The 20,066-nt window shown below is 67.9% G+C and overlaps 1 protein-coding gene across 1 annotated transcript; it reads right to left on the reverse strand.

The window, feature by feature from the left end:
- Positions 1 to 667: 667 nt before the first annotated feature.
- CRYBG2 (crystallin beta-gamma domain containing 2) lies at positions 668 to 8,709 on the reverse strand. Its single transcript, XM_075173803.1, has 19 exons — positions 6,691 to 8,709; positions 6,060 to 6,107; positions 5,828 to 5,946; positions 5,403 to 5,559; positions 5,158 to 5,297; positions 4,954 to 5,080; positions 4,597 to 4,632; positions 4,390 to 4,517; positions 4,046 to 4,172; positions 3,597 to 3,739; positions 3,391 to 3,517; positions 3,240 to 3,272; positions 3,014 to 3,126; positions 2,692 to 2,821; positions 2,386 to 2,525; positions 2,120 to 2,243; positions 1,416 to 1,574; positions 899 to 1,058; positions 668 to 756 (listed from the first exon to the last, which is right to left on the reverse strand). Exons 1-19 carry the CDS (start codon positions 8,707 to 8,709, stop codon positions 668 to 670), a joined length of 4,119 nt encoding a protein of 1,372 aa, XP_075029904.1.
- Positions 8,710 to 20,066: the final 11,357 nt, after the last annotated feature.

Below are 20,066 nucleotides of genomic sequence, written 5' to 3' on the forward strand. Positions count from 1 at the left end.
GGGGTGATACGACTGGAACACCCCTGAGCACACAGCATGAGCAGGCTGGGCTGCCCCCTGAGCTGGGGCTGGTGGGGTCCGGCAGCCCTCCATGCTCCCGGGGACACAGCTCGGCTTGCGCCTCCCTTCTCAAAACCCAGGACCCCGGTGCTGCTTGTGGCCCGTGGACGCTAGGGGGCACCGGGCTCCCATCCTGGGAGCAGGATTAGGCCCAGAGCTGTGGGGCTGGCGGGGGGCAAGGTGCTGGGATGGGGGGCACCTCCTCGGCGTGGGGGCTGCCAGGCTGTGGACAAGGACAAGGACAAAGACACCAACCACCCAGGCAGAGCTGGCCCCGACGAGGGGGGCCGTATCTTACACACGTACATAAATACAGTTCAGAGGGGGAAGGTGGTGGGGAAGGGGCTCTGCTGCTCTCCGGAGGGTCCCGCGCTGGTCATGTCTGTGGGGTCCTTCGTGAGCCACATATGGGGCTCCCCAGGAGGGAGGTGGGGTGGTTCCCCCTCGTGATGGAGGGCACCCTTCACACCAGCAGCCGGGGCAGAGGGGTGTTTGGGGTGCAGTGTGCGTGGGGTAGGAGGCCTCCCACCCCCGTGCGGGGACGCTGGCAGGGTGTCCCCGTCCTGCCCCGTGGCACTTCTGGGCAAGAGGGCCACTCGCCGCCCCCTCATAGCACCTGTATGTCCCAGATCTGCGTGGGTCTTTCCTCAGCCACGTCCCAAATGATGGCGTGGTCCCGGTCGTAGGATCGGCCACCTGCAGAGCAAGGGCAGGGTTTCAGGAGGCCAGATCGCACTCCTGATGGCAGTGAAGGGGTGGGTGCCCCATCTCACGGCCAAACACCCCGTTTTTGGGGGTCCCTGGGAAAGCAGCCCCTGTGCCGGCGCTGAGGCCTCACCCTTTATATCGAGAATCATGTCCTCGAACATTTGGCTGTGGATCCGTCCCTGAGAATCGATGCTCCAGGTCTGACGCGGCATCCGGGTCTCGGACCACAGCACGGCCTTGGCACCCTTCCCGGCTGGCCCGATGACCTGCAGGCTCATGTTGGGGGCCACCTGCAAGGAGCGGCGGTGGCCGGGTCAGCCCAGTGCAAAGGCTTGGAGCTCGGAGGGATTTCCCTGTAAATGCAGCTGGTTCTGGAGTGGTTCATGGAAAACCTCTCCGTGAGAGGTGAGGATGATTAGGGTGATGAAAACCCCTCAGGGGAGGCAGACATGCCTTCATGTCTCCAGAGGAGACTTGAGGAGGAGAGAATCAACTCATCTTTAGGGACAAGGCTGAGGTCAGATGCTGGGAGAAGCTGTTATAAACGCTAAAAGATCGCTGTGGGGTGGGGAGTACCCCAGCAGGAGTCCTGCCAGGGGCTCCCCTGGTCCCCTCCGTGGCGCTGGCTGTCACACGTGAGCCCTGACCTGGTTTTTGATCAGCCCGTCCTCATAGTACCAGACGGAGCTGCTCTGCTCGCTGAGGCTGGAGACCACCACACGTCCTGCTTTCATGTCCTCCACGTCGTCGGGGACAGAGAGGTAGAGCTCCAGCTCCCTGCTCCTGATGCGGAAATAGATCCGTCTCTGGAAAGAGAGAAACCTTTTTTGCACCGAAAAGCCCTGCTGCCTGCACCTCTGGCCCCACACACCACGGCTGGCCGAGGAAGGACCTCACCCGGCTTGTGGCTTTGGGAAGGGAGGACCCCTGGTCCTCCTCGTCCCCCCCGGGACGTCCCTGCCTCTCCCCAGGGCGACGGCTGTGGCCCTGGCCTGTCTCTCGTAGCTGGCGCGGGCACGGCTCTCCCCGCCGGGATGCTGGGGTGTTTTGCAAGGTGCCTGCCCACGGGGAATGTTTCGCCACCGCAGCGGCCACTCCCAGGGCGGGGGACAGGGATCGGGGGGTGACGGCGCTGGGCTGGTGGCGCCTTTCACGGGCCAGAGCTGTCGGCAGCGTGCTGCTGCTCTCCAGGCCGTGCCCCGCTGCCTCCCCCAGCTCACCCGCAGCCACTGCCACATCTTCCTCCCAGCCATTGGGACCGGCAGCTCTTTAGCTCCATCTGAGCCGCCTGCCTAGGGGTTTTGGGATTCACCCCCCGAGTGCCAGCGCCCCGTCCTGTCCCAGCACTCACCTGGCGGATGGGGTAGAGGGATCCCACGTGCTGGAGCCCGCTGTACGTCAGCCAGTTGGTGATTTCGGTGCAGTCCAGCAGCCACTGGCGCCCTCGGAAGTCACCGTGTTCGCACAGCACCCAGCTGTGGGGGACAGGACGGGATGGGATGGGATGGGACGGAACGGGATGGGATGGGATGGGAGGGGATGGGCAGAGCACAGTGACCCCCAGGCAGGCAGACGGCACCCACCGGCCGGAGAAGAGCAGGGCTGGGGCTCACTTACATCCCGCCTTTGACGCGCACCGACAGCACGTGGTTGTTGAAACCCTCTGCCTGGAGACTCCGCACTTCGTTGTTCAGCTCGATCTCCTTCCCCTCAAAACACTCCAGCCCGTGCAGGAAGATGGAGGGCTCCGAGAAAAACTGCGGGATGGGGGAAGAGACGAGGCGTGAGGGGGGCAAGTGGGAGGAGCGAGCACCCATGGGTGCAGAAGGGCTCCAAGGCTGGAGAACCAGCACCGGGGGTACCCGTGGAAGGGGAAAAAGGAGGTTCCTGGGGGGTTTCTGCCCCGGTGCTGGTGGCACTCACCACCGGGACCTTCTTCAAGGAGCGGATGGCGGTGGAGGAGAGGCAGCCCATGGCGCTGAGCGTGGGGTACTCGCCCTCGGACAGCACGTGCTGCTCCCCCGCGAAGGCCTGCCCGTCGAACAGGATCCAGCTGGTGGGGAGGAGCGTGCCCGGGCTGACGCGGCCATTGTGGTGGGCACCCATCCCCTCCTCCAGCCCCCCAGCACCCCCATCCTGCCCGCCCTCCGGGGGAGCCCCCACGGGCACCTGCGGGGCTGCTGGCCGGGGTGATGTCCCTGTTCCCGTCCCCAGCCGGAGGCAGCGAGGCGCCGGGACACCCTACCTGCCCCCGCGGACTCTGCAGGAGCGTGGGACGAAGGTGGCGGGCAGGGCGTCCTGGTCCTCCTCGAAGGCAACGTGGTCCCCCAAGAAGTCGGGCTCTGAGAAGAGCAGGATCTGGGGAGGGGGAGCAGAGGGGCTCGGTGAGGGGGGCAAAGCATCGCCACCACCCCCCAAGGGCCTGTGTCCCCCAGGGGGGCACGTCCCCCTCCCCATCCGTCGCCCCTGACCTTGGAGACGAAATGGAGGTTGTGTTCTCCGACCTGGAAGCAGACAGAGCGGGGCTGGTTGGCGTCTTGCCCCTGCCGGCCCCCACCAGCCCTGCCTGCGCCGGCACCGGGGGGTCCCGCAGCGAAGGGGGGGGGTGTCCGGTGCTCTCACCTGCAGGATGGGCTGTGCCGAGGCGATGCGGCAATCCGTGGCACCCCAGTCTTCGCAGTTGCGGTACACCCCCTTCTCCAGGACGTACTGCTCGCCCGAGAAGTTGGTGCCCTCGTAGGCCACCCACCTGCCGGGAAAATGTGGGTGCTGGCTCAGCCACCCCTCACCCGTCCCCCCGTCCCCCTCTCCCCCATCCCCGTACTCACACGCCGCTCAGCACGTGGATGGACTGGGTGATGGTGCCGTAGCCGGCCAGCTGCGTGTCGGGGAGCGCCTCGCTCAGCTCCACGCTCGGGCCCTTCTCGAAGTCCATGGCCTCGAAGAGGACCAGTGCTGGGTCGGAGAAGTCCTGCAGGGAGAAGGAGTTCCCCCCCCAAGCCCCTCGGTCTGTGGGGGGGAAGGGGCTGCAGGCCAGGCACTCTCCACACACACAGCCGGGGTCCTGCCCGGCCTCAGGGACCCCGGGGAGGGTGGGAGCAGCTCTGGGCACCTGGACCTCTGTGTGTGATGAGTTTGGGGGAACTCAGGCCATGCCCAGCTGCCTGACGCAGGCAGGGAAGGCTCCCTTTGCGGGATGAGGATGGGACCGAGGGGGCTGGCTCTCCCTGCCCACACTGGGTCTGTCCCCAAGCGATGCCACCACCCCTGCCCTCACCGTCCGTATCAGCCGTAAGGACACCAGCTCCTTGCTGTAGCCGCCCCACTGCCTCCAGTCCTGGTACTCCCCTTCCTCCAGCAGGTACTGGTGGCCGCGGAAGCCCTCCTTCTCGTAGCCAACCCAGCTGTGGCACAAGCAGACGTGGGCAGTGAGGTCTCTGGAGTGGAGGATTTCCACGTGCCAGGACACGGGGACACCATCCACGCCTCTCCAGTGCCCATGGCTACCCCACAGCCCCGGGCAGCTCCTCCGAGCTCTTTCCCAGGGGTGACCGTCACCTTCCCAGCCTGCTCCAGCCAGGATGCCGGCCCTGCCCGTGCTGCCCATCCCGCAGTGCTCACCAGCCGCCCAGGACGTGCAGGGAGCCCACGGTAGGCAGTGCCGGCCCGGGCAGGCTCTTCAGGTCATAGATGTCTCGGCTGATGGTGAAGCTGCGGCCCTGGAAACCTGCGGCCTCGTAGATCAGCACCTGGGGACACGGCGGGGTGAGTGCGGTCCCACGGCCGTCCCGGCCCCACGGCCTCCCCGGGCACTGGCTCGGGGCTCACCTGCGGCTCGCCGGGTCTCTCCACGACGGGGCAGCCCTGGAAGGAGAAGGAGCCCCAGTGAGGCTGCAGTGGCAGGAGGGGACGGCACGGGGACATCTGATCCCCCCCTTTAAAGCCTGAGCTGTTTTTTGGGTCATTTTCATTCAAGAACAAGCTCTTTTGGGCTTTGTTTTATTGCTTTCCTTTACCACTAACTCGCAGGAGCACTTTCCAGAGCCATGCTCAGCACATTTCCACACCGAACTCTCACCGATGTGAACTGGGAACTGCTGGGAGATGCTCTCGCCTGTCATGCCCAGGGCTTGATATGGCCCCGGCACCCCAGTAACCAGTAACGCTCCAGCAATCAGCACTCACCAGCCTGATGGGGTGCATGGAGCAGATGGATGGGTCCTTTGCTCCCCAAGCCTTTAAATTGGGGTACCCGCCTGGCTCCAAAACGTAGGGGTCATCGTCGAAGAAAGGCTTGGAGTAAACCAGCCACCTGGGGAAGAGGGGGAAAGCATTACAGCCCGTGCTGGAGCCCACCCGGCGCCCACCCATCACCACGGTCCCACTCACAGGCCCGAGTGGACAATGATGGAGGCGGCGGAGAGCGCCTGGCCTCGCGCGCGGGTGTCCTCGGCTGAGCTGGTGAACTTCAGCTGGGTGCCTTCGCCGTTCTCCTCCGCAAACAGGCTGATCTCGGGGGTGCGGTAATCCTGGCGTGGGGCAGAGCAGTGTTACAGGGGTCCGGCACCCCCCACTTGCCGGGTGCTGGGAGACATGGGTGGGAGCAGGAGGCTCGGGGGGGTCCATGCGCTCACCCGCACCACCCTCTTGAAGGAGCCGATGCGGAAGGGCCGGCTGCCACGGGGCTGCTCGCTCTGCCCGTACGCCGTCCAGGGATTGTCGATCTCCACGTCCCCCTCGGCCAGCACGCACTTGCGCCCATGAAACCTCGGCTTCTCGTACATCACCCACCTGGGAGCGGGGTGGGAGCAAAGGGGGGGAAAATTCCTGCTTTTTACCCGCAGCCATCGGGAGCCTCGGGGCAGCATGTGGGTGGGGACATCCTGCCACCGCCGCGATGCTGGATCGCAGCCACAGTAATTAGCACCGGCAGGACGGTCACTCCTGAAGCCCAGGCTGGGACCCGGCCGTCATCCCCAGCACGGGGAGCGTGCGAGCCCCGCCTGAGCCCTCCCTCCGCGTCCTCGCCACGTGTCCTCATCCTGCTGCGGTCCCCTACCCGCCTCGGATGACTCGGATGGAGATGGTGTGCGAGAGCTCCCAGGACGTGGCATCGGGGATGTCGCCCCAAATCTCCCGTTTCTGGCCCGCGAAGCCAGCCTCGGAGAAGAGGATGATCTGGGGGGGGGGGGGACACAGTGGAGAGGTGCTGCCGTACCGCACCGCACCGCACCGCACCGCACCGCGCCCCGGCCGGCCAGCCCAGCGCGGCCCCGCCATTCTCCCTGTACCTTGCCGGGTCTCATGTTGATCTTCTCAAAGCCCTCCTTGTCCTCCTGCTGTGAACACCCGAGGGGACAGGCGCGTGAGGAGCGCAGAGGGACATCGGCTGCACCAGCCATCTCCCCGCAGCCCAAGGAAGCCGCAGCCGCAGCCTCGCGTCTGGCAACTGCCAATCCCTCCCACCGCCCCGAGCAGCCACACCTCGATCATTCCTGCACTGCTGGGGATCAGCCTGCCCCGGGACCCTCCCATCATCCATGGTGGACCCTCCCATCCCTTGACCTGGTACCCTTCCGTCACCCGCCCTCCTACCCTGCTGTCGCCCAGGATGGGACCCTCCCTTCACCCATCCTGGTACCCTCCCATCACCTGTGCCAATACCCTCCATCGCCCGCCCTGGTACCCTCCTGTCACCCATCCCAGCACCCTCCTGTCACCCATCCCAGCACCCTCCCATCACCCATCCCAGTACCCTCCCATCGCACCGGGGGCTTTCATCCCACAGCTTCTCCGACGGGAAGCACAAACCATGTCCTGGGAACAGGGAAAGATGCTCCGGGGGTTCAGACCCCACCGTCTCCCCACGTGCCCAGGAGGGCAGAGCATCTCCCCAGGCACCGCGTGGTGGGATTCACTCACCAGGACATCAGTGGGGCACAGGGCCATGGCACGTTCTGGCTCTTCGGTGACAGGAGGGATGCAGCCGGGATTCGGGGCTTCCAGCACGGCCATCTCGGGGCCAGGGTGGTCACCAGGGCCCAGCCCGTTGTGGTCCCCGGGGGTGGACGAGCCCGTGCCCCCACTGTCCCTGCCGGGCAGCTCGAGCGGGGCGGTACTGGGGGAGACGAAGCGGCTGTAGAGCACACTGTTGTCCAGGCGCGAGTAGGGCTTCCCCTCGTCGGCCGCAGCCGCCCGGTGCTCCAAGAAGTGGGAGAGCAGCGCCATGCCCTTAAGGACGTTCCCTCGGAAGAGCATGCTCCGCTCGGCCAAGCCCCCGGCCACCGATTTGCCCTTTTCCTCTGCTCCCGCCTGCCTCGGTGTCCCCAGGAGCGAGCCCCCCTCCACCCAGCCATTGCTGGCGGTGCTGTCCCCGGGTGCCCCATGGAGGGTCCCCGCCGGCGCCCGCTCATCAGGGCTCAGGTAAGGGTTCTCGATCTCCACCTCCTCCTCGGGGCTCTCCTCCCACCGCCCCGCCGGGCCCCGCGCCAGCAGCTCGCGCAGGGCCTCGGGCAGGGAGACGGGGGCGCGGGGGGCCACGCGGTCCTCCTGGATGGGGGGCAGAGCGGCACAGCGGCCCAGCGACGACGGCCGGGGCTGGCGCGGGGCCTTGGGCGCCTTCCGCATCTCCGAGGGCTCCATGTTGCGCAGCGTGTCCACGAAGATCTCCATGTCCACCAGCAGCTCCGGGTCCTCCTCGGTCGCATCTGGGGGGCTCTCGGCCAGTGGGTCGTGGGCTGGGGGCTCGGTGGGGGGCTCTGGGCTGCTCTCGGGCTCTTGGGCTGTGCTCTGGGGGTCCCCTGTCGTCTCGTTCCCCTCCAACTCAACCTCAGCCTTCGGAGATGCTGGTGCTTCGGGTGAAGGCTCTGGACCATCACTCGCCTCCAAGGAGGGGTTTTCGGGGGTGCTACCAGCTCCTGGGGGGCTCTCTGTCCTCGATGGCGTGGCTGAAATGGTGCCATCCCCGTCTGCCGCGCTTTCCTCTCCCGCACCAGCCGGATCAGCCTGGCCGCCGGCGTCCGCCGAGGGACACTGCGGGGAGCTGGTTATACTGGTTTGTGGGTCCCCGGGCCTGTCGCCGTCTCTCAGGGCTGCGTTTACCGGCGCGGCTTCGGCTTGTGGTGAGTGTTTCTCCCCGGGGGATCCCTCAGCCGGGAGCCCGGTGTCCTCTGCGGTGCCCGGCGAGCTCTCACTGCCCGCTGCAGCCCCAGCAAAGCTGCTGCCGTCCTGCTCGCGGCTCTCCCGCTGCGGCAGGGCCGTCGTGGTGCCAGCAGCGTCGTGCATCCCGTTTCGGGCTTCCCTTCCCTCCGCCAGCCGCGGCTCAGGCCTGGCTGCGTCCCTGCCCGTCCGCAGCACGGTGACGTGCCTGGCCCTGGGCAGGGCAGGGACGCAACCGGGCTCAGCCCCGCACGGGGCACCGGGACCCTCGCCGGGACCCCCCGCAGGGCGCTCGGCGGGTCGGGTGGGGAGGAGGGTGCCGTGCACGTAGCTCTCCCTGTGCACGGGCATCTCATGGGGGGCACCCACCGGTGGGGGGGTGCCACCGCTGCCACCGCCGGCCCCCGCCTTCCCCCTCTCGTCCTGCCGCCGGGGCTTCTGCGCGGGGGAATACACCTGCGAGAAAATGGGGCTGTGCGCGGTGAAGTCCTTGAGGAGGTTGACGGAGGACGAGCGTTCCCGGTGTGTCACGGTGGTGGGGCCGGCCGCCGTCTTCTCCACGATCTCCCTCTCCCAGGCCTGCAGCAGGAGGGAGACGCGGGAGGGACTCCCCTCCCGGCCCCGCGCGCTCCCCGCGCTCTCCAGCCGCCGCGACACCAGCGAGACCTTCTGGAAGCGGGACCTGCCCTCGGGACCTGGCGCGCTCGGCACCGCTTGCTTCATGCTCAGCTCCGCGCTGGAGACGAAGCCCCTGGCCTTGGCATGCCGGAATGGTGTATCCATGCCGGGGGGCCGGGGAGGGGGCTGCCGCGGCCCCGTAACACCCCGCGCTGCCGGGCTCGGCCCCCGCGGCTGCCGCGCTGGGGCTGGCAGAGCTGCAGGGAGAGAAGGAGACCATGAGAAAGCTGAGCAGAAACCGCCCTGCAGGGACCAGCCCTGGACCCCGAGCCAGACCCTAAAACCCCCTCTGATCCTGCAGGACATTTTGGGGGGGGCCATGAGCACAGGAGGTGGCTTTGGGGCTCTCTGCAATTCTCGGGGTGCTCACGCCATCCATCCTGGCACGTGCAGGACATGGCGGGCACCGTGGGCCTGCCTGTGCCAAGGCTTCTGCATCCAGCAGAGATGGTGGGGAGCTCCGCCGTGCCGCCAAGGTGGGCTCCGGCAGAGCCCGGCGGGCCGGCGCAGCGCAGGTGAGTGTGCAGGATCCGGCCGGGCCATGCCATGCCCCGAGCTGTGCCGTGCCCCAAGCTGCGGGATGAGTCAGGCGGGCAGCAGGGCTGCGCCGAGTCAGCAAATGCAGCAAACAAACAAGCCCAAAAAGCAAGAGGGAAGCTGCTCTGCAGGGGAAAAGGGCCTGGCCGGGCCCGGGACCGGGGCTGGGGCAGCCGTGGGGTTCGCAGGAGGAGGTGGGGACCTGAGCAGCATCTTCCCTTGACCCTTCCCTATTGCTGCTCGGCAAAGGTGGGATGGCTCTGTCCGCCTCTGCAGCCCCATCGGCACGAGAAAACGAGCTGCACTAATCACCCGGCGCTTGCACCCTGATCCAAGCTGGTACCCGGCACTCGGCTCCCGCGCCCGTGCGTTCGGTGCTGCAGGGTGGGCATCACCGTGGTCCCCGGGGCGCAGGGCAGGGGACCCAGCCACGCGCGCCGCCTTGGCTGGGGGGGACGCCGGCGGAGGCGTCGCTGTGACGTGCTTGCGTCCCTGCCCCAGAAGGGTTTTACTGCTGGGTTTGGGTTGGGGAAGCAGCTGACGCAGCAGGTGCCGGGGACGGAGCCGGAAGCGTGCCGGCATCTCGGCATCTCCCAATTAGGAGCTGTTTGGTGTCACCGCCCGGCTACGGTGGGGATGGGACTTTGGGCTCAGCCGAGGACAGGCTGAGTTTGGGGTCCCCCGGATGGGGACGGGGACACCTCCCTGCACAGCCCCCAGGGTTGGTTTCCCTGGGGGACATCTCAGGAAAGGGCCTCATCCTGCACCGCCTGGGGCTGGGCCCCCCTCTAACCCCGTCATCCCCCGACGGCTCCAGGTTGGGCTTTACCATCCCTAAGGGGGGTCGGGGAGGTTGGGGGCAGGCAGAGAAGCACCGGGTGCAGGCAGCTGCCTGCCAGCCCGCCACGCGCCCTCCGCGTCTTGCTCTCCCCGGCCCGGCAGGTCTTTCCGGTACAGATAGGAAGAGTTTGTGTCATTTTCCAGGAGGCGATGAGACCTCGTCTGGGACAGCCAGCGCCGCTCCAGGCTGGGACCAGCCTGGGTGGGGCCACGCATCTGCATGGGCAAAGCCACAGCTGGTTCCCCAGTTCACAGCTGGATCCCCAAGGTCACAGCTTGGATCCCCAAGGTCACAGGTTGGATCCCCAAGGTCACAGCTGGATCCCCAGGGTCACAGCTGGATCCTCAAGGTCACAGCTTGGATCCCCAGGGTCACAGCTGGATCCCCAGGGTCACAGCATGGATCCCCAGGGTCACAGCTGGATCCCCAGGGTCACAGCTTGGATCCCCAGGGTCACAGCTGGATCCCCAGGGACACAGCTTGGATCCCCAGGGTCACAGCTTGGATCCCCAGGGTCACAGCTGGATCCCCAGGGTCACAGCTTGGATCCCCAGGGTCACAGCTGGATCCCCAGGGTCACAGCTTGGATCCCCAGGGTCACAGCTGGATCCCCAGGGTCAAGCTGGATCCCCAGGGTCACAGCACCCGCCAGAGGAAGAGGGATGGGTCCCCTCAGCAGTGCAGAGGAAAAGCTGCTTAAATGTGTTGGGGACAAGACGGGTGTCAGAGCAAAGGGCCAAGAGCAGGGTCAGGCTGGAGGGAGCCCCGGCATCCCGAGCCGGGACCTCCGCGGTGGCACACGGGGACCCCGGCGCCGGGGAAGCTCCTGCCAGGGCCGGCGGTGCCAGGGCAGGGCGGTTTGCGCAGAGACGTGGCCCATCTCTGCCCTGCAATATTGCCATCCCACCGGAGCTGGAGCCGGAGCCGCCCGGCACCCGGTTGCGCCCCGGGCTTGCTTCAGCACCGGTTTCTCAAGCGCTCACTGGCGGTGCCTGGCCCTGCCGTGCCCGTGGCCCCGGGGTGGCACCGGGACAGGGACGCCGGCTCCGTGCAGCACCGGGGCGCTGGGGGAAGACGGGAGCCGCTGACTCAGCATCACGTCTACCTCTCGCCCGGAGCTGGATTTCCAAAGATCTCCAGGTCTGTCTTTCCCATCCCTGCCGCTGGATCCGGCACCCAGTGCCACCCTGGGCCACCCGGTGCCCCACCAGCCCTGGGAAAGGAGCTCACCCTGGAGCCCTGCTCTCCCCCAACACCCCATTTTTTGCTAAAATATTTCCTACTGCAACGGTGGGTCAAGGACACAAGGATGTGAGGACACGAGGACACGAGGACACAGACCCTGCAGCTTCCCGGCTGCTCCTGCCGGCCACCCCTGCCCGCCTGGACACGCCACGCTGGATCCCAGCGGTATTGCCACACCGGGGCACCCGGCACGGCTAATTAATCCCCCCTGGCCAAGCCAAGCCAAACCGCTGAGCTCGTTTGCTGCCTTCCACCATCCCAAAGGGTCTCCCAGCACCCAGCCCAGGTCTCCCAGCACCCAAGTAAAAGGCGCAAGGTGCCGTTTAATATTCAGAAGAGACGGAGGGGCCAAGGGCAGCGGCTGCGGCTGCCTTTGAGCCGGTGACCACGGATTAAGCCGAGCCTCCGGCCACGTCGGGCTGAGCCCCGTCGCCGCGGGGTGAGAGCGGACCTGCCGCCTTCAGGAAAATCAAGGATTTGGTTTGGGCGGCTGCTGCGCAGGTTGGGGTTCATAACGAGGGCAGGGGAACCGCCGGCTCCCCTCGCTGCCCCTGCCTCCCCACGCCGAGCCGTGTCGCGGGCGGCTGCGTGCCCCGAGGGGAGGAGGGGGACAGGGGTGACAGGGGAGCCCCACTGTCCCCCCAGCCCAGGTCGTGAGGCCACCAGAGGTGGAGGAGCCCCAGCTCGCTCCGCTGGCTCTGGGGATGCACTTTGGTGCCAGGAGCGGGGTTACAACCCCAGCAGCCCCCCGATATTGGGGGCTGAAGCTGAGAGGGGCAGAGCTGGCCTCAGCCCCCACCTCCCAGCCCTGTCCCCCCTCCCCAGCCAGTGCTGATCCCAATCCTGGGTGAGTGGGGACCCATCCCAGCACCCGCCGAGCCAGGGCGCGGGTCCAAGCACCGGGCAGCCCCCACAGGTGGCAGCTGGGATGGGAGCACCAGTGCCCTCCGGCTCCCAGCACCACAAAGCCTCCCTCCCTGCCAGCACCCATGCAAGCTGGGCCAGCCCAGGCAGCACCCCGCGCCCGGGGGCACCCACCCTGCACCCCCATGTACCTGCCGGCTGAGGGTCCTGCCGCGCCGGCCGGATGGTGAGCGGGGTGCCGTGCCGTGCCGTGCCGTGCCAAGCGGGGCTAGGGGTGCTGCTCCCTGCACGCCGCGGCTGGGCGGACCGGCAGAGTCACCCGGTGAGCACCCAGCCCTCGCCGAGCACCCAGCCCTGAGCACCCAGCCCTGGCGCAGCGGAGGTTTGTCATTCCTCAGGTGCTGACACTCGGGGAGCCGGTCAGGCTGGTTCCCCGGCACCCGGCTCCTCCGTTTCCTCCGACTCAGCAGCGCCAGGAGGGAGCCCGGCCGGGCTGGGTGACTCTGGGCCCCCCTGGACCCCTCCCTGTCACCCATCTCGGTGAGGGTGATCGTAACCTTGAAGGGGATCTCAGTACCCGGTTCCGCACCGCCAGCCTGCCGGGGCACCGCGTCGGCCGGGCTCGGCTGGGCCATGGAGCTGGCGAGGTCCCAACGTGCCGCGGTGAGGGGCTGGGGGTCCCCAGGGCTATGATTGCACCCGCATTCATCGGCTATGTGGGGGTCCCACGCGGAGCCCCCAGCACTGCAGCGCGTTCCCAAGAGGCTCCCAGCACTGGGAGGTCTGCCAGGTCTCGGAGAGCTGGCGCTCTCGGGGGGGTTCTGCTGGCTTGGGGATGGAGCGGGGGTAATGGTGGCCCTGGGCCACTGCGGGAGACTTGACCCCGGGGTGCAGGGCCCTTTCCCGGCAGGGCTCGGAGCAACAGCAGAGCCAGCACCCGCCCTGTATCCTCGCCCTGCCCTCCCGCTCCTCCCCAGCACCCGTGGGTGCCCCGCCATGGTGCCAGCCTCGCCCCAGGGCCACCACTCCCAGCTGCCAGCCCAGCCCAGGAGCCTCCTGGGCCACCGCTGGCCCGGCACAAGCAGACGCAATTTGGCTCTGGTTGGGGTGCCCAGGGCCACCCAGCTTTGGGTGCCACCGCTCACGTGCCAGGGAAACCGAGGCAGAGCCGAGCTCCCTCTGCACCTTGGCCAGCAGCACCGGGGTCCGGCCGGGGATGGGGAGCTCCCGGCTCGGCCGTCCTCTGCCCACCGCTGCGCCGGCTTTGCTCATCCCGAAGACGTGCCAGGTCATGGCGGTCCCCGGTCACCGGACTCTGCCGCTGCCGGCGGGACGAGGTTGTGAAAGCCCCGGGAGAAGAGCTGTGCACCGGTGAGGACACCCGTGGGGGCCGTGTCCCCGACCCCGCCTGGGGAAGGGTCTCTGAAGCCCCCCCCTGCACCAGTACCTAATGGGGGGGATCAGCCCAATTGACCCCCAGAGCCACGGGGACGGGGGGGCTGCAGGGACCCCTGGCCCAGGGGGTCGCGGTGGCAGGGCACCGAGCCGTGCTGCCCGCTGGCACAGGAGCAAGCGGCTCCATCCCATGGCCCGTGGCCTCCCAAGGGACACCGGTGGCGATGTCCCAGGGACCCCGGGGACCCTCTCTCCCCACCCTGGAGAGCCCCATCGGGCTGGGCCCTGCCGAGGGCGGGTGAGCTGCAGAGGCAGAAATGTTTATTGAATAAAATCACAGGAGGGATGCCACTCACCGGCCCCAACCTCGGCAGCAGGCGAGGACAGCGGGGCCATCGTGTCCTTTGGGTGTCACCGAGATGCTCAGGGTGCTGACAGGGTGCAGGGAGCAGCACCCAGAGGTATCGGAGATGGAGATGTCCACCCTGGCATGGCACCCCCGGACCCTGGGAGGGTTCAGCGGTGGCACCAAGCCGGGGAAGGCAGAGCTGTGTCCCCACGGTGCCACGGTGGTGGCACACTGGGAGCTGGGGTGCACCTGAGATTGGGGGGAAGCTGAGAAATTAAAGCTTTTTCCGTGGAAAGTGGGGGGGTTCGCACCCCAGGTGCAGCCCCGGGGCAGTAATGCTGCAGGGCGTGGGCATGCCCTGGGACGTGGGGCCGGCCGGGGGGATGCCCTCCCCGAGGGCTTTGGGGACAGGGGGCTGCTCGGTGCGTTGCGGGGGGCCCTCCTCCGTCCTTGTCCCCGAGGCTGGGGCAGCGCTGGTGGAGCTGGGGGTTGCAGTAGGTGATGGTGGTGGCTCCTCGTGGCCCTGAGGGTCCGGGGCTGGGGGGCAGCCCCCACCCGTGCAGCCCCCGGGGCTGTCCCAGCTCAGACAGGCCCCACCGAGGGACTTTGCTGCTGCCTGGGGACACCGTGGTGGGTCCCCACGTCCACCCCTGCCCACCCGGGCAGCCCCTTCCCCACCTCCCCCAGCACGAAGCCCTGCAGCAGCACCATAGCCCAGCCGGGCCGGCTCCCTCCTTCCTCTTCCTCCTCCTCCTCCTGCTCCAGCCAGCCGGCACCCAGGCTGGAGCACCCACCAACCTGGGTGAGGTGGCCACGGGGGGCTGGGGGGCCAGGGGGTGGGTGCCGGCACTTGTGCAAGCGCCAGTGGAGCTGGAGGTGGATGTGCTGGGAGAAGCGGCTGCGGCACTGGTGGCACTGGAAGGGCTTCTCGCCCGAGTGCAGCCGCAGGTGGGTCTTCAGGTTGCTGCTGCTGCTGAAGCGCTTGTGGCACGTCTGCGGGGGCGAGAGGATGGGGGGCTCGGGGTGGGTGCTGCACCCTGGTCTGGGACCCACCCTCCCGGCACCCAGTGGGCACCTACCGGGCACTGGTGGGGCTTCTCGCCGGTGTGCACCAGCCGGTGCTTCTGCAGGTGTGCCAGCTGCGTGAAGCGCTTCTTGCAGATGGGGCACTGGAAGGGCCGCTCACCGCTGTGCACCCTCAGGTGGACCTGCCGGGGGGGGCACGGGGCTACAGGGGGGCACCCGGGGAACCCAGGAGTCTGGGCTGCCCCAGCCCCACCCCCGACTTCCCAGGAGCATCCAACCCCCGGGATGGTGTGGGGCATGGCTGGAGCACAGGGGGGTAGATCCGCAGCCCATCTCAGAGCGCTTCACGCCAATGGGCGCTTTGCTGGGGGGAAACTGAGGCACGGGGAGAGGCCCGTGACCTGCCCACACAGCTGGGACGAGCCCAGCACCTTGTCCCCAGCACGGGCTGACCCTAAGGATGCAGGAGGGGTGCGCTGCCAGGCTGGGGGGGGGAGAGCGGGTGCAGGGTCACCCCGGGTACCTTGAGGTTGGAGAGCTGCCCGAAGCTCTTGGCGCAGACGTTGCACTGGTACTTGCTCCTGCCAACGTCCTTCCCCAGCGGGTACGGCCCGGTGCCGGTGGGCGGCTTGGCCACGCCGCGGCTGGGCACCTCCGGCTGCGGGGCAGAGCAGGGCATCCCCCACCATGGCGGCGGGCACCCCCCTGCCCCGCAGCCGGGGAAGGGAAAAGGCCCTTGGGGGAGATGGAGAAATCCCACCGGTGACTTCGGCAGGGCGGGAGCACCCTGCCCAGGGGACAGGAGGGTCCCGCATGGCCACAGGCAGGGTGGCAGCTGGAGGAGGGCACCGCCGCAGCCCTGTGAGGGTGACACCGGGGTCCTCGTGTCACCCAGGTGGGTGAGGGGTGGCACGGGCTGTGGGGCCAGCAGGAGCAGGGGGCAGCGGGTGCCGCAGCGGCAGAGGCACGGCTGGGGCAGGAGCAGGGGGCACAGGCTGCCCACGCGGACCCTCAGCTCCCTGGGCAGTGGGGGGGGTGGCCGGGCCCCTACCAGCACCGGCTCTGCTCGGCCAAAGGGCTCCTTCCTCCAGCCCTCCGCAGCTCCCTGCAGCTCTTCGGCCTCGGCTCTCGCCTCCTCCTCCTCCTCCCTGCTGCTGGTGGGGACATCTTCGGCGCAGAGCGGCCACGCTGGTGAAGGGGCCATGTCCAGCCCCGCACGGGTCCCACGGCTGGTGGCCCTGGTGGCATCGGGAGCTGCGGGCAGAGGAGCAGCCAGGGGGTCAGCAGGGAGCCCGGGGGGGGATGGGGAGCTTGGGGACGAGGGTCCGGCAGTGGGGAGCCCAACACGGGCAGGGGCGAAGCTGCGTCTGCGGGACAGGCGGAAGCACCCGCTGCCGGATTTGTGGGGCCAGGGGTGCAGGCAGGGACCCTGCGAGGGGAGGCAGGGGAGGCTCTGCTGCTGGGGGGGGTCTGCTGAGCCCTCAGCCCTGGGCAGGAGCCGGCAGCTTGGCCCCAGCCCCCGGGGACAAGGGGGGAGAAACCGGCCACATCCCAGGAATGGAAGAGGCAGAGGAGGGCAGGGAAGAAGAACAGGGGGAGGAAGGAGCACAGGAGAGCCCAAGCAGAGAGCACCATCCCCTTCCCAGCTGCAGCCACGGGGGCCATGGTGGCGGTGGTGGGTGCTGGGTGGGCTCCCGGCTGCACCCCGTGGGGAGCTCGGGGTGGGTGGGCAGCGACCGCGGGCAGCAGAAGTGGACGCCGAGGAGGTCGGGGACCACGGAGCCCGGGTTCACGTAGCACATCCAGGCACTGCGACGGGGACCAGGGGGGGCTGGGGTTCCCCTCTGGCCAGGAGACCTGAGGGGGGGACACAAGCTGGGGCCGGACCCTGCGGACACCGGTTCTTGGCACAGGGGTTTTGGGTTCAAACCCCAGCCCTGTGGCTGGGGGGTGGCTTTGGAAAGAGGGGGATGGCCAAGGGCCCCCCCACCTTCAGAACAGGGTCTTTGGCTGTCACCATCCTGCCACCACCCCACCCTAGTCGTGCCTCAGTTTCCCCCTTGCAGCAGCATCTGGGGAGGGCTGAGCCGTTCCCCGCAGAGCCCAGGGCTGTGGTGGGGGGGTCGGGGTGTCCCCACAGGTACTTGGAGGTGAGAGGGAGGTTGTGGGGTGAGGGGGGGACCATAGCGGTGCCAGCGGGGTCAGGACTCACCCACCAGGAGGGCTGCCCGTCAGGTGTCCCCTTCGGTGTAGATGTCCCCAAGCGGCAACCGGACCTCCGTGTCCTGTGGGATGCGCTCGCCGCTCCCCACGGCCAGTCTGGGGGGGCACCGGCCACCACTCAGAGGTGGCTGGGGGGGCTCTGCCACCTCCTCAACCCATCCCGCACCCCCAGACCCAACAGGCTGAGCACAAGCAGCGGGGCGAGGCTGGGGAGCGGAGCAGGACCCCATCCTGGCAGGGACGCACTTGGGGAGCGCTTGGGGCTGCGCAGAGCCCGGCCACGTCCCAGTGCCCTGGGGACAGCTTTGGCACCCAGCCCTGTCACACTGGTACCGACCCCGATCCCGAGCACAAAAAGCCATCGTTGGGGGGAAAAAAATGGCATTTAGAGGGGGTTGTCCAAAGCCTTTTTCCTCCCTTTGCTTGTTTTTGGGGTAACTAAACCCAAAGCAATGGTCCAGCCTCAAGACCAGGTTTGCAGCGCGGGCTGGGGAAGCCAAAGCCTGGCAGGCAAAGCCTCACAGCACCCGGTGCCACCCGGGGTCCCAGCACCGAGGAGCTCTGTCCCCCCGAGCCGATGCTGTGCCCTGTAAAACGGCAAACGGCGGCGATGGCAGCCGCGAGCCGGAGCGGTGGGAGCTGGGTCTGCAGCAGAGGTGGAAAGGGCAGAAGAGCTGGCAGGGGTGCCCACGCATGGGGACATCCCCGTGGGACGTGGCAGCGTGATGGCTCCTACCTGCTCCGCTCCGGCACCGCAGCCGCCGATGAGCCCCGGCCGCCGCCGCGTTATGGTTCAGTGGCTGCCGGCAGCGAGTGAACAGGAAACCTCGGGGTTTGGGGGCTTTTGCTAAATTTGGAGAGGTGAGGTGAAGCCTCGGCATTCGCAGCTCGGCGGGGAGGAAGAGGAGGAGGTGGGACCGGGTTGTCTCTAATAGACATGGCCCCGCAGCCGGGGACTCGGCTCCCTCGCCAGGGCATGGTCCAGCACCGGGAGATGCTGCTGGTGACACCACGACGGGGTCCCCCCCGGAACAGAAAATCCCCAGGAAAGCAGAGGGAGGTCACTGTCCCCTCCCCAGCCACCCGCCTGCCACCGCTGCAGCTGGCAGAAACGACCCATGCAGGGGTAGGGACAGAGGGCTGAGCCTGGCACTGGGGACACTGGGGGCACTGGGGGCACTGGGGGCACTGGGAGCCGTGCGGGATGGGATGGGGACGCAGCAGGGCCCCAAGCCCCGCACAGTCGGGCTCTCCTGCCCCAGCCGGGAGTGGCAGAGGTGCCATTGCCACCGACCACAGGGACGGCGGGACCTCGGCCACCCACCTGCTGGTGTCACCAGCCCCGGCTGCACGGGGAGCCTGAAAAAGTGCCCGGAGTGGCAGTGGCCTCGGCTGGGGCTCGCCGACAGCCTGAGACCACGTGAACGGCTCCCCTTAAACAGGCTGTTAACTCTGAAACCTACTGGTGGCTAACACGCTCAGTGAGCGCCCACAGCAGCTCCCAGCTGTGATGGCAGCCCCGGGTGGGGACCCTGACCCACAGTGACAGTGGGGAGGGGACGAGTCCCACACCCACTCCATTATCTCCCAAAAAGCTGCCCCATCGGGGAAGACCAGAAAAAGCTGATTTCTCCTTCTCTCTGGGTTTCCCCGGAGCCTCCAGCGCCCTTCACGGGGAACGCAGTGGCTTGAGAAACCACGTGCGAAACACAACCAGGTGGGGAGTGGCAGGGGAAGGGTTTTGGGGCAGAAACCTCCTTTCACACCGCTTTGGTTTGGGTGGTGGTACCAGTGAGTACCAGTTGGGTCCCCTCAGGAACAGCCCCAGAGACAGAGGGGACACGGAGGGGTCCCCAACAGCCCCCGGGAGCCCAAGGGTGGCTGAACGCCCACGCAGGGCCCAGCTGCCCATCCTCGTGGCCCTGGCACAGGAGCAGGATTGGGCCCCTGCATCCCTCCAGTGCCTGTGGGGAGGTCCCGGGAGGCGGGGGGGGGGGGGCTGCAATGTGTGAGTGTGTGTGTGCACGCGTGTGCATGCGTGTGCATGCGTGTGCATGCGTGTGCACGCGTGTGTACATGCCAAACCAGCCGAGCCAGCTGGCCGCGGCTCTGTGGGAAGCGGGAGCTCCCTGCCGCGTCCCCCAGCACCGCCTGGGCTGGCTGGGGAGGATTTAGTCAGCACTGGGGAGGGTTCTCCCCAGGGCAAACCAGTTCCCCAGGCACTGGGAGAACTGGAGGGACACGGGGGCAAGCCCAGGCTTTGAGTCACTATGTGCAAAGGGAGGGATATGGTACGGAGCAGGTTGCGGGGACAGGGACGGGCTCAGCCGCAGCACCCAGGGGGGAGACACGGGGCTGGAGGGAGCCCCACAGCACCCAGGGGTGGGGGGGCTGCAGGGGGGTCCCCGTTGTCACCCTCCCTCCAGGCAGGGGGAAACGGGAAGGTGACAGCGAGAAGGGGAAGGGAAAGGAGAAGTAACAGGAGGTTGAGAGAAAGATCGAGACACGAGACCAAAATAGTGCCAGGGTCGGCGGGGGGGTGAGGCAGGGCTGGGACGGGGACGTGTGTCCTGGGACCCCAGAGCACCCCAGTGCCCTGGGGAGAGCTGGGGGCTGCAGACCCTGGAGGGAATGACAGGGTGCTGGGGGGGTGACAGGGTGCCCAAGAGGGTGGCACAGTGCCCAAGGCAGGGATGTCAGGGTGCTAGGGGGGGTAACAGGGTGCCCAAGGGGGTGGCACGGTGCCCAAGGCAGGGATGTCAGGGTGCTGGGGGGGTGACAGGGTGCCCAAGAGGGTGGCACGGTGCCCAAGGCAGGGATGTCAGGGTGCTAGGGGGGGTAACAGGGTGCCCAAGAGGGTGGCAGGGTGCCCAAGGCAGGGATGTCAGGGTGCTAGGGGGGGTGACAGGGTGCCCAAGGGGGTGGCAGAGTGCCCAAGGCAGGGATGTCAGGGTGCTAGGGGGATGATGGGGTGCCCAAGAG

This window comes from Calonectris borealis, chromosome 25 (genome assembly GCF_964195595.1).
Source record: "Calonectris borealis chromosome 25, bCalBor7.hap1.2, whole genome shotgun sequence".
NCBI classification, from domain to species: Eukaryota; Metazoa; Chordata; class Aves; order Procellariiformes; family Procellariidae; genus Calonectris; species Calonectris borealis.